General features: G+C 59.1%; 1 protein-coding gene across 1 annotated transcript in view; it reads left to right on the top strand.

Moving 5' to 3' along the window:
• Positions 1-565: 565 nt before the first annotated feature.
• ZFR2 (zinc finger RNA binding protein 2) overlaps positions 566-16,773 on the top strand; it is a 28,211-nt gene continuing 12,003 nt past the window's right edge. The window contains exons 1-10 of the mRNA XM_069491778.1: positions 566-621; positions 4,441-4,608; positions 6,594-6,777; positions 7,288-7,402; positions 7,900-8,112; positions 8,244-8,521; positions 10,705-10,887; positions 11,751-11,943; positions 12,958-13,118; positions 13,997-14,116. Of these exons, the coding sequence (XP_069347879.1) occupies positions 566-621; positions 4,441-4,608; positions 6,594-6,777; positions 7,288-7,402; positions 7,900-8,112; positions 8,244-8,521; positions 10,705-10,887; positions 11,751-11,943; positions 12,958-13,118; positions 13,997-14,116 (1,671 nt within the window). The remainder of the gene's footprint in view (positions 622-4,440; positions 4,609-6,593; positions 6,778-7,287; positions 7,403-7,899; positions 8,113-8,243; positions 8,522-10,704; positions 10,888-11,750; positions 11,944-12,957; positions 13,119-13,996; positions 14,117-16,773) is intronic.

Here is a 16,773-nt window from a genome sequence, read left to right on the forward strand (position 1 = left end):
TCTCATTCACATAAGCCGGGTGGCACCGTCTAATTCAGACCAAAATTATGAAGCTTTGAAAACAGATAAGGGTTTTTTTTTTTTTTTTTTGCCTGTTTGTTTTCTGCACATCTTTTTCAGTGTGTGACACTTGCAGCCTCAAGTGTGGTGTCTACTCAAGATATGCTTTAGAATCCCGGCAGGGAGACGTGTTGGGCACCCCTCGCGGTCTCACCAAAACACGCTTGCTTTTCCTTAAGTAGCCGCGTGGCGTCTGCTCTTGGCCTCTTGACCGCATTTTAAAGAAGACGATTGATTCCAGTGGGGGTGGAGGAATCAAATCCTTTGGTCTCTTCTCAAGACCCGGGGATTTAGTTAGTGGAAGTCCCTTCTAATAAATTGGGATGTTTCCGGGGCCGTGCGGATCTGAAGTGGGCATCTCACGTGGGGAATGCATGATAAGGCTTTGGTGGTAAGGAGAAAGAAAAAGGAAAAAGTGTCAAGAAATCAGGACTGTTACGGGCGTGACTGTGTAATGTGTGTTCTGAATATAAAACCTTTGGGAACAGAAGTGCCCAATGGGATGATGGCCGTGCACGTGTACGTGTGTGCGCGCATGCGCATGCGCATGCGCGAGTTCGCGTCCCGTCTCTGAAACCTGGTCTTATTGCCAATAAAACAGATCTTAACGTACTCTGCCTGGTGCGGGTCTTGAGTGAACACACTAGCATTTGGCGTTGCACGTGGGAGGTGGTCTCTGCAGACCCCCAGGCAGCGCCTTCCCAGCCTGAGCTGCCCGCCCCGCGAGTGGTCGCAGGCCCTTCTGGAAGACCGAGCCAAGGGCAGGTGCCGGGCGGAGACTTTGTCTCAGTGGCACTGAGGGGTGGCTGCTCTTTGCTGAGACCTCCCACCGGCGCGGCTTGTGCCGTGTGGGGAGTGCTGTGCTCCTGGGTTGACAGCTGAGTCCGTCATTGAAACGGAACAGTGAGGTTCTCAGCCCTGTGATTCCAGGAAAATCTTTTTTCCACTTGATTTTTTTTCTTGGACGCTAAATGTTTTTGGCTTTTTTTGTGTGTGTGTGTTCCCATTGAGTTATTCAGCACGACGTTCAACAGAAATTGTCATCATATGCAAACAGGGGGCGACCTGTCTTCCCGGCTGTCCCTAAAATGTTTCATCACTTGCTTCTACCTGTGACTCCACACTTGTGTCCTTCCAAAGCGAGGCCTGCACTCTCGGTCCGACCTGTCCCTTCGCAGCAAGTGCGAGCATGTCCCAAAGGAAGGTGCTCTAGGGCAGGGGACCTGGACTCCTTGGAGGAATCCCTTCATCTTCTGGGCCTCAGCATCCCCTTGAGTTTGGCGACTGTGTGAATAAAATGACATCAGTGAGTCTTGCCACCTTTGCATTCCAAGATTTAATCTAGAAGATGTACCCCAAAGAGTTTGACTTCCCGAAACAAACATTCAGACCAAAAAGCTCAAAGGACATTATCCTGGGCCCACAGGTGAGAATTCCAGCCAGGGCTTGTAAATGTGCATCAACTCTTTGGAGCATTTTAGGTTGCTAAAAAGAAGAAAGGAAAATGAGTGCGATAATGCAGCCGGGCTTACATACTGCCTTTCCAAGTGGCTGGGGGACCGATGCTTCCCCCAGTTTCCTGCCTGCACGCTCCCTCCCTCCCCGGCAGGCAGCGCCTTGTCTTTGTCGTCATGGAGACAGCACCTGTCACTGCTGTAGTGATTCTCTTACTGTTCCCCGACTGCTACTCTCCGCTCCTCAGCATAGGTCAGACGTGGAGAATTGGCAGCCTGCAGGCTGCGTGTGAGCCTCACACCTGCTTTCTGTGGCCCGCGCAGTGGCTTTTCCCTTGTTTTATTTGAATTGTCAGCATTTAAAAATTGGGAGTTGTCACAAAAACCCTGATTTTTAGCATTGCTTAAAATTGGAAGCTCTGGGTCAGGTGTGGTGGCTCTCACCTGTAATCCCAGCACTATAGGAAGCTGAGGCAGGAGGATCACTTGAGGCCAGGAGTTCGAGACCAGCCTGGGCAACATAGTGAGACCCCATCCCTACAAAAAATAAGAAAAAATTGGCCAGGTGTGGTGGCGCACGCCTGTAGTCCCAGCTACTCGGGAGACTGAGGGAGGAAGATCGCTTGAGCCCAGGAGTTGGAGGCTGCAGTGAGTTGTGATTGCACCACTGTGCTCCAGCCTGGGCAGCAGAGCAACACTTTGTTTCTAAAAACAAAATTGGAAGCTCTGGCAACCCTGGCTACATTGTAAGCTGCTACTGTGTTGGGCCCTGTGTCACAAGAGTTTTGTTTAACTGCCACACCATCCCATTTTACAGGTGAGTAAATTGAGGCTGAGAAAGAGAAAGTTGCAAACTCAAGGCCCCACAGTGGGCAGAGCCAGGATGGGAAGCCGGGCTGTCTGGCTCCAGACCCCACACCCATCCCACTGGGCCGTGGTTTTCCTCCAGTTCCTGAGCTTGCAATCCCCGTCCCCACCCAGTGTCCTTGCACGCTCAGCTGCTTCCTCACCTCTGTGCTGCAGGGGAAGGTCCCGTGTACCTGTGGGGCTGTAACTCACGGCTGTGGTTACGTGACAATGCAAGGAGGCCAGTACAGCTGGAGGAAGAATTTATGGCACATTTCCCAAGAGGAGGGGTAGCCACACCACGCAGGGCCCTGGGGAACCACCAAGGTGGCCGATGGGAGGCAGGAGCAGGAGCCGGGCAAGCCCAGGCCGGGCAGGGCGGGCTGCAGCTCAGGACCGGCCAGTTTGCATGTTCCCGGGGGCTCTGGGCTGTGGGGGTGGCTCTAGTCACCTGGTGCCTGCTGCTGTATTTTGTGTCCCCTCCAAAATGTAGGTGTTGCCAGAGTGATGGCATTAGGTGATTAGGCCACGAGAGCCCCTCCCTCACGAATGGGACTTGGGCCCTTATCAAAGAGGCGTCAGGCAGTGGCGGGTTGGGCTGGCTTGCTCGCACTTCCAGAGGACACAGCAAGAAGACCCTCGCCAGAAAGCCAGTGCCGCGCCTTGATCCCGGACTTCCCAGCACCCAGAACTATGACAAAATAAACTTCTTTATAAATTGCCCCATCTGGTGTCCATTGTAGCCACACAGATGGGCTGAGACACTGGCCCTGGGGTGACAGGGCAGGGCAGAGTGGCTTATGTGTGGGCGTTACGGAAATGGAGGGCCGGGGTCGGACTCGGGGTGGGGAGGTCTGCATGTGGCAGGGGTGCCCCGGCAGGCCCTTTGACAGCTCTTAAGAATTGACTACAGGCCGGGCGCGGTGGCTCACGCCTGTAATCCTAGCACTCTGGGAGGCCGAGGTGGGCGGATTGCTCAAGGTCAGGAGTTCGAGACCAGCCTGAGCGAGACCCCGTCTCTACTAAAAATAGAAAGACATTATATGGACAACTAAAAATCTATATAGAAAAAATTAGCCGGGCATAGTGGCGCATGCCTGTAGTCCCAGCTACTCGGGAGGCTGAGGCAGTAGGATCGCTTAAGCCGAGGAGTCTGAGGTTGCTGTGAGCTAAGCTGACGCCACGGCACTCACTCTAGCCTGGGCAACAAAGTGAGACTCTGTCTCAACAAAAAAAAAAAAAAAAGAATTGACTACAGGGGGCGGGGGTGTGCGCATCTCTCCCTGGCCAGCAAAACATCACAAATATGGGAAATAATAATAAAAAAAAAAACATGGTTAATACAAGGACGGCCCGCTCTCCCCTCAGCCCCTTGTCCCTGCCTCCCTCCTCTTCTTTGTGACTTGCTGATTGCGCCCACCCCTCCCTATCCCCCAGCGTCACTTTCAGGGCCCAGACCCTGTCTCAGGGCGTCACCATCCCCTCTCAGGCATTGGGATCCAACATCCAAGCCGTGTCCCCAGCAGTTCTCCTACTGCAGTCATCGGCGACATCTGGTGTTGACATAGCCGGACCTTCCAGAGCACGGACCTCGGGCTTCCTCACTGACATCCCACCCAGACCAGCGCTCGCGGCTGGTGTCGTTGGGCCCGAGCTGGCCGCCGTTAAAGGGCTGCACAAAACCAAAGCAGTCAGACGACAACAGAGCGCCTGTGGCCTGCAGGGCCTGAAATATTTACTCTTTGGCCCTTTACAGAGAAGTTTTCCATGAACTTAGTGACTTAACGGTTTACTATCTCAGAGTTCAGGTCACAAGTCCCAAATGAGTCTTCCAGGGCTCCTTCCTGCCTCTTCCTTCCCCTCCTGGTGGCTGTGGCCTCCTGGCCCCTACACTCCCATCTCTGCTTCTGTCATCTCGTCACCCTCTGTCCTTTGACCTGTGGCCCTTATGTTGACATCAGGCCCACCCAGATCTCTCCTAAACCCCCACATCGTGCTGCCTTCCCTGCGGCAGGGCCGCCTGCAGGCATGACCCCAAACTGGGGGGGGGGCCTTGTCCCTTCCTCCTCCCCGCCCTCAGCCTCATCCTGCCACCACACCTGCTCCCCCGCCACCACAGCCCCTCTCACCTGCACTTTGGGTCTCCGCCCTTCTGCCCCTGCCCCCATTTCAACCTGTCCCCAGCCCCTCAGCCAAAGAGGCTCTACCACAAGGCAGAATGTGTCCCCCAGTCTCCGGGGGTCTCAGGGTAACGGCCAAAGCCCCTACACCGCCGGCCTGTGAGATCCACCGACCCCAGCTGTTCCCTGACCCTCTGCTTGGCCACACCGCCTTCTTGAAGAGTCCAGATTCCGGGCACTTCATGGGCAGAGCTTCCAGTGCCCAAATGTGCTTCCCTGGGAAGCCCCAAGCTGCGCCCCCTCCTCCCCGCCCACCCCATGGAGAAACGCAGCGCCCCACACTCCAGCCCCTGTCTCTGCTTCAGTCTCCTCCACAGCGCCTAGGACCTTCCCACCACCCTACAGACTGTGGTCGATTGTCCTGCTTATTAGTCATCTGCCCCAGGTGTCACCACGTCCGTCCGCGAGGACAGGACTTTGGTCCTGCTGCTCCCGGCTGCTAGAATGGCACCTGGCCCCCTGCAGCACACAGGTGGCATTGAGCACATTCACAATGTCGTGTGACCGTCACCTCTAACTCCAGAACACTCTCATCACCCCAAAAGGAAACCTGGTCCCCAGTCAATGTCTGTCCCCTGCCTAAATGAGTTTGGTCCCAGATAACCAAGGACTCCTTCTGCTTTCTGTCCAGGTGTTCCGTACAAACAGAATTTCTCAGCGTGCAACCAGCAAAAGCAACACAATTGATCTTTAAAATGCCTCGGGCCACTTGGCACCTCAAAAGGCCCATAGTGACATTTTTTTTTTTTTTTAACTTAGCCAAAAGATGGTCTTCCTTGTTCCAAAAATGTAAGTGATTTTTCAAGCTGGTGAGATTTAAAATAGAATTTAAAAATTCACATTTCTAAAAAGAAATACCCTGAAGGAAGGAGCTCAGCAGAGGGTCCTGGCGCTTCCTCGTTACGGGAATCTAAAGGGGATTCTTCTCGCCCTGGCACGTTCATCGCACAGTTTGTGTCACACTTGTCCTAGGCCGTGGCCCGTGAGTGGTTTCCCTCTGGGACACAGGAATCTCAGTTTCTTTCTTTTTCGTTATTTTTTATTTATTTATTTATTTTGAGACAGAGTCTCACTCTGTTGCCCAGGCTAGAGTGAGTGCTGTGGCGTCAGCCTAGCTCACAGCAACTTCAAACTCCTGGGCTCAAGCGATCCTCCTGCCTCAGCCTCCTGAGTACCTGGGACTACAGGCATGCACCACCATGCCTGGCTAATTTTTCTATATATATTTTTAGTTGTCCATATAATTCTTTCTATTTTTAGTAGAGATGAGGTCTCACTCTTGCTCAGGCTGGTCTTGAACTCCTGAGCTCAAACAATCCGCCCGCCTCAGCCTCCCAGAGTGCTAGGATTACAGGCATGAGCCACCATGCCAGGCCCCTTTTTCTTTATTTTTGAAACAGAGTCTTACTCTGTCACCCAGGCTGAAGTGCAGTGGTGTCATCACAGTTCCATGCAGCCTCCAACTCCTGGGCTCAAGCGATCCTCCTGCCTCAGCCTCCTGAGTAGCTGGGACTACAGGTGCCACCACACCTGGCTAATTTTTTCTATTTTTAGCGGAAACAGGGTCTCACTCTTGCTCAGACTGGTCTTGGACTCCTGGCCTCAAGCGATCGTCCCGCTTCAGCCTCCCAGAGTGCTGGGATTGCAGGCGTGAGGAATGACCCTAGTGTTCAAGTTCACCTTTCTATGGAGATTCTTGATGTTCAGGAGAAAAACCCGCTGTATGAGCAGGTTATCTGGGAAGTGGTGGAACAGGTTCGAGTCCCGACTTTGCCACTTACCGCGCCTCAGTTTTCTCACCTGTAAATTGGGTACAAGGACAGTCCCAACCTCACGGCAATGTTGTGAGATTGTGCTGATCTGTGAAAAGCACTTAAAACCATGCCTAGGCTCACGGCAAGTTCTCCACAGGGTCGGGGGGCGCAGGATGTGCTATGTGAAGGGAAGCCGTGCGGCTGGAGTCCAGTGTTGGCTGGAACATCTGCACCTGACTCAGGTCCGCCTCGGAACCAGATCTGATCCAGTCGGCTCCTCTGTGTGTTTGTGGTTCCAGCGTCCAGCCTCCGCCGGCCCTCCCCCAGTCCGCTCCTGGAATGGGCCCCGCTGCAGGCCAGGCCTTGCCCCAAGCCACCCCGGTGGGATATGGTGGGTACCAGCCCCACATGGGCCAGGACTTTGCTCACAGCAGCCAGCGCCAGGAACCCGGCCCCGCGCCCACCGCTGCAGCCACCTACCAGGTGCCCCTCTCTTCTTTGCCCAGAGTGGCTGGAAAACATCGGTGGCGTCCTGTGGGTGGGTGGGGTGGGCTCCCCCCGTCTGAGCCCCTTGCCTGTGACCTTTCCTTCTGGCATTTTCTGTGTACAAGAGGTGGGGAAGGATCAGACCAGAGTCGCTCCCTCAAGGGAGAAAGAGGAACTTGCCGCATTCCTACCTCCAAAGGGGAGCCCCGGGGAGCTTTGGGGGACAGTGACTCACAGAGCTGTGTTACCCAGCCTGAGCGGTGGCTCTGAAGGAGGAGGAGGGTCTCGTGGGTTGGGGGTCCCTCCATGAGCACGGCAGTCGGCCTTGGCCATGTGGCCCCAGACAGACCAGGACACCCTTGCCCTCCTCGCCCCGGGGCCCTGCCCATAGAAGGGACTCGGTGACACAGAGGCGTCCTGTGGGAATGAACATGTGTGGCCTCACCTGTGGCCCGGAGTGGCTTTCCCCCAGCTGTCTGTGTCTCTCCCGTGGGGACCCTCATGCAGGACGGTTACAGCTACGGACAGTCGGCGGCCGCCAGCAGTGACGGGGACAAGCGGTACTTGCAGCCGGCTGCCCGCCAAGCCGGACCCACGGCCCCGGACGTGCTCTGCCAGCCAGGTGGGTCGTCGCTGCGGCACAGCGAGGGCCTCAGTGACGTCACGTCTTAGTCTAGATTCTCGGGCGGGCCTGGAGCCACGTGGCTATGGGGCTGGCTTCTCGCCTCCCTAAAGTCTCAGCGGGGTGGCAGGCCGGCGGGTGTGACAGCATGGGAACTGAAAATAAGAACTAAAATATTTTTTTCAAGGAAGGTTTCCCAGGGTGGCAGGAGGTAAGTTGTGTGGCGACGTGGGTGGCAGAGCTGGAAGACACGTGGCAGCTCATTCAGGGCACAGCCCTTCTCCCCCGGGGCACGGGGGAAGAAGCCGGAGTTTGGAAAGGCGTGGCGGAAGGTCACCCACAAGTCACTGCCGGGGCCCAGGCCCAGCTCAGACGTCCAGGGCGTTTCCACCCACTGAGTCCGGGGCCATCCACAGGCTCAGGGCGGCTGGGGGACCTGCCACAGCGGGAGACAGTGGTGGGGGTTGGCCCTCCAGGAGCCTGTGCCTGTCTTGTAGGGACCAAAGATGGCTACAGGGAGCCCAGCCCCAGGGGTGGTCACAGCCACGCTCAGCCCCCACGACAGGTGTCCCCAGCGGAGGCCAGGCAGCCAGAGGGCGCCTCGATCTCAGGCTACGTCTACCCCACGGTGACAAGTGTCCAGCCCGAGGCATCCACTGTGACCTCCTACCCTGCGCCCTCCTACGATCCTACCCACACCGTGTACACCGGTAAGGCTGGCGTTTCCCTGCGGCCCCCTGCGTGGGCAGGGGGTCTGTCCGCTCCTGCAGTCGCCGGGCGGGGTTGGCTCGTCTCCCCCTCCCGCTCTCCCCCCTCATTCACTTATATCTCTGCTCCTTAGGTCCGAACTACCCCAGCTACGACGTGCTGGTGGACCCTGCAGCCCGTCCCCACTGCCCCCCGCCCCTGTCCCCACAGATACAGCCCCCGCCTCCCCCAGAATCCCCCCAGCAGCCGCCGCCCAGGCAGCCTTCATCACCCGTGGATGACTCCGGAAAGAGCACCAGGCCCGACTTGAAGCTACCGTCACTCAACAAGCTGCCGAAAGCCCAGGGGGGCCCCAGGCAGCCCCAGCTCCACTACTGCGACATCTGCAAGATCAGCTGTGCGGGCCCCCAGGTCAGCCGCCCTCCCCCACAAGGCAGGGCAGAGGTCAGAGCCAAGTGTATGCGCCAGGGGCAGGGTTGCTGCCCGCCAAAGCCAGGCCTGTTATTGAACTTGAACCATAAAGTGCACGTCAGAATGACCTTCATGGGATCCCACCGGGGCCCCAGTGGAAGAAACGGAGCTGGGCCTGGCATTCACAGTGGCCCCACTGCCTGGTCTTGGACACCAAGGCGGCTGGCGGTGGCGTCTCTTTGCTGAGGGGACGTCTATGCAGGGCCACGAGTGGACACAGAGGAACCAGACACTGCTGAGCCTAAAGCATGTGCATGCATGTGTGTACGTGCGTGTGTGTGTGTTTGCAGGGCGGTGTGTGTTCAGGGCACGTAAGTGAAGCTCTCCTTGTCGAACACACAAGTCTGAGGTTGCAGAGCTCGGGCATAACCGAGCTGAAGTCATGGGCTCGTTTCCTGGAAAGATAATTAGACCCTAGAGCTCCCTCTTAGCAAAACACACATCCTCATTTTCCTTTGTTTTTAATATTCCGAAAGCAAGCTCTGGAGGAGAGACACCGAGTGTCCGTGCGAGAACCCTCCAGAAAACCCCATCAGCCCCCTGACACACAGCTGAGGGAAGGGGCCGGGCCCAGCTCAGGGCTGGCCGGGCCCCTCCCACCCATCACCCTTTCCTGGCTGACCACAGCCCACATGTGTGGGCTCCAGACTCGGCCCAGCCCCTAGGTTTGTGGCCCAGCCCACCCCTCCGCTAGCAGTGAGCAGAGCCGGCAGCGTGGCCTCTCTGAGCCTCCCTCCTCTCGGGGCAGGGTGTGATGCTAGGATCTGCCTCCTCGCGTGATCACGGTGCCCAAATGGGTCAGCCCCCAGCACAGTGTCTGGCTCGCAAGTGACGTGCCTCAGAGACATCAGCTCTCCTTCCTAGTTTTTTGCTAATACTTATGGCACTTTTTTTTTTTAGACAGAGCCTCACTCTGTTGCCTGGGCTAGAGTGCCGTGGCGTCAGCCAGCTCACAGCAACCTCAAACTCCTGGGCTCAAGCAATCCTCCTGCCTCAGCCCCCCGAGTAACTGGGACTATAGGCATGTGCCACCATGCCCGGCTAATTTTTTCTATGTTTTTTAGTTGTCTGGTTAATTTCTTTCTATTTTTTTGTAGAGATGGGGTCTCGTTCTTGCTCAGGCTGGTCTCGAACTCCTGAGCTCAAGCAATCCTCCTGCCTCGGCCTCCCAGAGTGCTAGAATTATAGGCATGAGCCACCGTGCCCAGCCTTATTGCACTTTTTAAAGTTGAAATTTTTACCGAGATAATTGTAGGCGCATGTGCAGTTATAAGAAATAATTCAGGCCGGGCATGGTAGCTCACACCTGTAATCCTAGCACTTTGGGAGGCTGAGGCAGGAGGATCGCTTAAGGCCAGGAGTTTGAGACCAGCCTGGGCAAGAGCAAGAGCCCCGTCTCTACCAAAAATTTTAAAATTTGCTGGGTGTGGTGGTGGCACCTGTAGTCCCAGCTACTTGGGAGGCCGAGGCAGGAGGATCACTGGAGCCCAGGAGTTGGAGGCTGCAGTGAGCTGTGATGACACCACTGCACTCCAGCCCAGGGGACAGAGCAAGACCCTGTCTCTTAATTAAATAAATGAATTAAGCAGACGAGGCCCATGTGAGACTGCTGACATGTTGACGGCGTTTGGAAACCTACCCGCTGGGTGAGGGTAGGAAGGCACCATCTCTAGCCGTGTGACCCCGGGTGAATGGAGTATACCATGACTCACTCACGCGGAGCTTCCCCCACGCGGAGCCCCTTGGGCCTCGGCAGGTTTCTAAAAAGGAAGCATCTGCTGCGTCATGCGGGCAGCAGGTGTCCTTGCTCAGTGCCTGAGGTCACATTCTGAAAAGCCGGGCTTTTCCGATGATGGCAGCGGCCCCCAGCTCTGGGGAGGCCCCCTTAGGAAACTGCAGAAAAGGGAGGAAACCTTGTACCTTGTAGTCCCAGCTTCTGAGGCTGCTAACTGGACGTCACAAGGGACCCTTGAAGCTCTCGGGTGCCAGGGGGTGGCAGGATGGAGACAGGGCCTCTGTCACCCGCCCGCCGCATTCCCGTGTGCTAAGCCTGCGATGGCCTTCGGGGCAGGGGGGTGTCTGGCGGGCAGACGCCCCCTCAGGCCGCCTCTCCCCTCGTGCAGACCTACCGGCAGCACCTGGAAGGGCAGAAGCACAAGAAGAAGGAGGCGGCTCAGAAGACAGGCGCGCGGCCTGACGGCAGCCCACTCAGGGTCCAGGGACAGCTGCACTGCGGCCTGTGCGCCGTGTCCTGCACAGGGGTGGACGCCTACGTGGCCCACATCCGGGGTGCCAGGCACCAGAAGGTAGGAGCCCCCCAGGCCGCCCTGGGCGGGAGCCCATGGGAGACCCCAGGGGCCGCCCTGTGACGTTGGAGCCCGAAGGAGCTTCCCCTGCCCCAGGCCCGCATGTCCTTGTCCCAGTTATAAAAGGGGTCCCCACTCACCACACAAAAGTGCGAAGACATGCCGGGGACTCGCACCCAGGCCTCCAGGAAAGCTTGGTGTTGGGTGTGGCCACAGTCTGTCCTGCGACGGGACCCCACGGAATATTCCCTCTGGGGTCATCTTCTCCATTTCCTGCCTTAATATCAGTGTCTTCCTGCAGCCTTAGAAACGCCTGTGTTACGTCATCTTGTGGGGGATGGATGGAGCCCCCCGCGTGGTACCTTGGGGGCAGGGGGTGCCCGTGTGAGAGGAGGGGGATTCCTGTCCCATGGAGTCATTGAGCAGGAAAGTTAGGAAGTCCTCTGTCCTGCTGTCCCGGCGCACTGGCCTCTTTTGGGGCCCCCCAGGCCTCATCCCCCGCTCAGCCTGTGTGAGCCCGCAGAGGGAGGAGTGGATGGCGTGGCCGAGGGGACAGAGGTGGCGGCAGGAGCTGGGGGCCGGGTGGGGCCAGCCTGCAGGTCTCGCCCCTGCCAGGCTGGGGCTTGGTATGGGGGTCAGGGAGGCAGCGAGGGAGGGTGGGGCAGGCCGGGTTTGAGCCGGGAGCACGTGTCAGACCTAGAGCTGGCCGGCATGTCTGAGGCGGCCACGGAGCAGCCCTGTCCAATTGCAGCCTTGGTGCTAAATGCCTTTAACCAGGAAGTGCCCGTGGACACCCTGCCGCGTCTTGGGGAGGGCGTGCCAGGCCTGAGGGTGGCCCTGACAGAGGACCGGGCCTGTTCCAGGTCTTCAAGCTGCACACCCAGTTGGGGAAGCCCATTCCCCCCGTCCAGCCTGAACCCGAGACCTCCAGCAAGCCGTCCTCTCCGGCCCCGGAGGGCACCCCTGAGCCCGAGGCCCCCGCCGGCCCCAGCGTGCACATTCAGGGCCGCCCAGCGCCGGCCAGGAGACCGGTGGCCTCAAAGGGCCTGCGCAAGGGTACGTGTCCCTGCCACCTCCACTGTGTCCGTGGGCACGTCCATGCGCCGCCAGTGCAGTGCCCTGTGGCCGCCCCGTGAAAGTGTGATGGGGGTGACCGTGCAGTCGATTTGAGGGCATGCATTGGGGAGGGCTCGTGTTGTCCCCAGGTGGGGACACTTGAGACCTTGTCCAGGACGTGTAGACAGAACTGGTGAAATGGTGGCTCCGTTTCCTCCCGTGGATTTTGGGCTGGTGCCAGAGAAGTCCCTGGGCCGCCCCTTCACGCCCCGGCGCTCGCAGTGAACAGACTGGGCTGTGACTCACAGCTACGTGGGTCGCAGGAAAGGAAGGCGCTGCTTGCGGCTGTCCACCCCTGGCCCTGCCCTCTCTGCGGGGGGCGTGCAGTGGCCCAGCCTGTGCCCCCGAGGGCGGTGACAGCTGCGTAGCTAGCATTAAGCATCAGGCATCTGCTAACTGCTCCGTGTGCGTGCCTGACTCCGCCTCCGCAGCAGCTGTCTACAACCGATGGAGTCACTAGTCCCAATGTGCAGACAGAAAAACCGAGGTGAGGTGTCATAGAGGACCCGGCCCCAGCTGCACCGTAAGGTGGAGGCAGAATTCGAACCCAGGTCTGCCCGAGAGCCTCAGCTCCGGCCCACTGTGCCAGACGTGGGGGCCTCATTTTATTTTTAGCCTTGGCAGCCCCGTTTCTGGAATAAGACCATGATTTTGCACATCACATGATCAAGTAGCTTTGATGACAAAGAGATTTGTCTGTCCCAAGGTGCCATCTGTGCCTGATGGGGTGGGGGAGGTACAAGGTTCCCCACACGAGGTCCTGAAGCCGGGGCATCTCGGCCCGGCTGTTTCCTCCACTGTGACACGCGCTGGCGTGAAAAGGAGAGTAAGGCCACACACGGGGTGGCTCCCACTGAGGTCCCAAGGACGGAAGGCACAACGGCCCCTGGGCAGTGGGGACCTCCGCCCTGCACACCCGGCTGGCGTGGTCAGTGACGCGGGTGTTCCCCTCAGGGCCTCCCGAGCCGCAGGCAGCGGGCAGCAGACCCCAGGGCGAGAAAGTGGCCCGACCCAAATCGGAGGGGCCCAGAGGAGCGCCCAGCCAAGGGGGCGCGGGGGAAGCTTCCGGAGGCTGCTGTGACGCGCAGCCGGTGGGCCCCGACTATGTGGAGGAGGTAAGTCCCAGCCGTCTCGGCCATCGAGCCCTGGTGCCATCGGCGTGCGGGCTCTGCTGGAAAAGGACCCTCCCACGTGTCTGGCTTCAAAACCTCTCTGGGTTCTCTCCGGCAGGGGCTGCAGACTCCTCTGTCCAGCCCCTTTGTTGGGTGGGGCGCGGCAGAGCCCACCCCCGTCCAGACCTCCCGGCCGAGCCAGCAGCCTTGCAGGCCCCGTCAGCCCCGTGGTGCGGGGGAAGCAGGGCCGGCGTCCCCGTGTTACCCGCGGCCGTGGGATCCTCAATCCCAGCCCAAGACAGGCACCCTGCACGGCCGCCCCACAGATGCCAGAGCTGAGGCAGGTGGCCCTGCAAGGCTTGTCCCAATTCCAAAGCCTTCTCTGCGGCCGGTTCCCAGACATCACCCCAGTGACACACGGAATGCCGCCTCCCTAGACGCACGCGTGGCTGACAGCAGGCGAGAGGGTTAGCTTGTCGTCTGTCCTCGTGCTCCTGTTCTAGCTCAACCAGTTCAGCCGTCTCTGCTCTGTCCAGTGCGAAATAACCCCAGCGGCTGGGATCGTGCCGTGGGAGACCCTGTCCCTTGGGTAACGAAAGAGACAAGACTCCTAACGGCCAGACGGGGCAGGCAGAGCCCACACGGCGGGGCAGGGCAGGGGCTCCGCGGGGCGGGGCAGGGCAGGGTTGGGGGCTGGTTACACGCTCGAGAGGAGGAAGGGGACAGGGCGGGGCCGGGGGGGCCTGGGCTTTTTCAAAACCACTCAGCAGACTCAAAACCGACTCAAAAGCCACAGAGGACGGCTCAGCCTGGGCCTCAGTGGCGCCCCGCGTTCTCCAGGGCCGTGCCCCTGGCGCGCTCAGCTGTGATCCCTGTCCCAGGTGTGCAACAGTGGAGGGAAAGTGATCCGGTTCCACTGCAAGCTGTGCGAGTGCAGTTTCAACGACGCCAACGCCAGGGACATGCACGTGAAGGGCCGGCGGCACCGGCTGCAGTACAAGGTGCGTCCAGCAGGGGGCGCCCCGAGACCCGCCCAGGGGCTCAGGCTGGGAGGCGCCGGGGACCTCGGGTCCTGAATCTCTTCCGTCTCTTGTGATCCGATTGACTTAGGACCTGGGCTGGGGTGGGGGAATTTCTGTTTTCCGCATCTCGGGCCATGTCTCAAAAGCGCATATTTCACCTCCACGAGACTGAGCCCCGTCCAGGCCCCTCTGGGCCCCTCCCGTGTCCCTCCTGCATTGCCGCTGCCTGGCAGACATGCCCCGTCACTGGCTACCCTGAGCTCTGCGGCTGTGTCCCGGCCCCTCCTCCGCTAAGCATCCAGCCCCGCCCAGGCGCTGCACCCCTCGGCCGGCTTGGGAGCCCCCCAGTCCCCTGAGGCGGGTCAGGGGCTGAGCCTCTGCCTGCGCCGGGCTCTGTGCACCTTGGCTGTTCCCTCTTGCCCAAGGGCCCTCCCTGCAGTGCTGCCCAGGCCAGGCTGACCCGTCCTGCAGGGTCCCTCCCCGGATGCTGCCCGCTCTCTGAGCTTCCCATGCTCTCAGCTCCTCCCGCACTTCCCGAGAGACAGGGCAGGTCCGCCCCTGCCTTGACGCACAGTTTGTGTTCTGGGTCAGCTTCTGGCCTAATGTCTGCACAGAGGGGGACTCGGGAACTAGCGGGTGGGGGGATGGGTGGTGGGTGGGTGGGGGATGGGTGGATACCCTGCCCCACTTGGTGCTGGGGACGTTCTCAGGGAACACAGTCGAGCCCGCCATGTGCCCACAGACCAGGGCCCGCCAGCACTGTGCGGCTCCCGGACACCCCGGGGGTTTATTGATAGCGGACACACGCTGTTGTTGCTTCTATTTCTGGGGCAGCCTCTGCCGGGCCTCCCAGGCTGCCGCTCTGACTGAGGCGGCAGTTGCTGTGCCTGGTCTGGGCTATGCCCTGCCCAGGAGGTGTGTGGAGCCCGCACAGGGCATGCCAGGCCCCTGTGGGTGGAGGACGGAGAGCCCGTGTGGCTGGAGGGGGCGTCTGGAGCTGCGGTGCCGCGGCCACAGGTGGGCATCAGGCCGCCAGGCCGAGCTGCCCCCAGGGAGCCATCCTTGGAGGCGACAGGGGCTCTTTGGTGCCAAGAGAGACAGCCTTCCGGCACCAGCAGGGCCCCGTCTCCCACCCAGTGGGATGGCTCGGTGGGACTCAGAGGGCCCCTCCGGCACCATGGCCATAACCAGGGGCCACCAGCTGCCATCAGAAACTGCCCCCCGCAGGTTCGCCTGGGTGCCGGGCCCCATCTCCGTGTGTGCACACGCGTGTGTGTGCAAGCACGTATGAGCATCGGGCCTTGGTCATGCTTGAGCCCAGCACACACATAACTCCCCGCTGGGTGACACACTGGTTCCCGTGCACGTCCTCTCTCCGACAGCTGTGCAGAGGTACCACACACACACCACGTGATCCGCCCACGGAAATGTGCAGAACTGCGGCTTTCGGTGCCTGCACAGAGCTCGCAGCCATCGCCACACCATCTGTGGGACCTTTCCGTCACCCCCAGAAGAAACCACCTCCCATCAGCAGTCACTCCCCGCCCCCTCCCCAGCCCATGACACCCACAAATCCACATCCTGTCTCTGCGGATCTGCCTGTTCTGGACATTTCATAGAAGCGGAGTCTCACACTGTGTGTCCTTCTGTATCTGGCATCTCTCACTGAGCACAATGTCCTCAAGGTCCCTCCAGGCTGTGGCCTGTGTCGGAGCCCCGTCCCTTGTCATGGCTGAGTGATAGTCCACGTGTGGAGGGACCACATTGTGTTGATCCATTCTTCTGTTGGTGGACACTTGGGTTGTTCCACCCGTCAGCATTCCTTAGACCAGAGGTCCCCAACCTTTCTGGCACCAGGGACCAGTTTCATGGAAGATAATTTTCCCACGAGCCAGGGCGGGGAGATGATTTGGGGATGATTCAAGCGCATGACATTTTTGTGCAACCTCTCTGCTAATGGTCACCTGTATTTGCAGCCGCTCCCCAGCGCTAGCATCACCGCCTCAGCTCCACCTGGGATCACCAGGCATTAGATGCTCATAAGCAGCCGCAGCCTAGATCCCGCACATGCGCAGTTCACAGTAGGGTCCTCGCTCCTATGAGAATCTAGTGCCGCCGCTGATCTGACGGGAGGTGGGGCTCAGGCGGCGACACGAGCGCTGGGGAGCGGCTGGAAATACAGATGAAGCTTCCCTGTCTCGCCTCCACTCACCTCCTGCTGTGCGGCCCAGTTCCTAACAGGCCATAGACCGGCACTGGTCGCAGCCCGGGGGTTGGGGACCTCAGCCTTAGATGGCACTTTGCAATTTCCGAGTACTGCAGTTAAGCACTAAGAATGAAGTTCAGTGGAGGAATTCGGTGCTGTTTGTAATATATATTGCTGGATTTCCCTCCAGTGGGGTTTGTCTCGGACGACTTTGGGAATGTGTGTTTTTAGCTAGAATCAGCGGGGGCTCCGTCACTGAATTGCCAGTGACTGCTCCGTGACCACCATGTCATTTACCAATGGTACCCCGCACCTGTCCCCCTTGACTCCTCTGTCGTGGGCTCCACTTTATTCCTGGTCTCTGTTAACTCTGAACATCATAGTTTTGCTCCCCATGTCCCCACCGTTGCTTTCGGGGTGACAGTTTTCA

This window comes from Eulemur rufifrons, chromosome 2, assembly GCF_041146395.1.
Source record: "Eulemur rufifrons isolate Redbay chromosome 2, OSU_ERuf_1, whole genome shotgun sequence".
NCBI classification, from domain to species: Eukaryota; Metazoa; Chordata; class Mammalia; order Primates; family Lemuridae; genus Eulemur; species Eulemur rufifrons.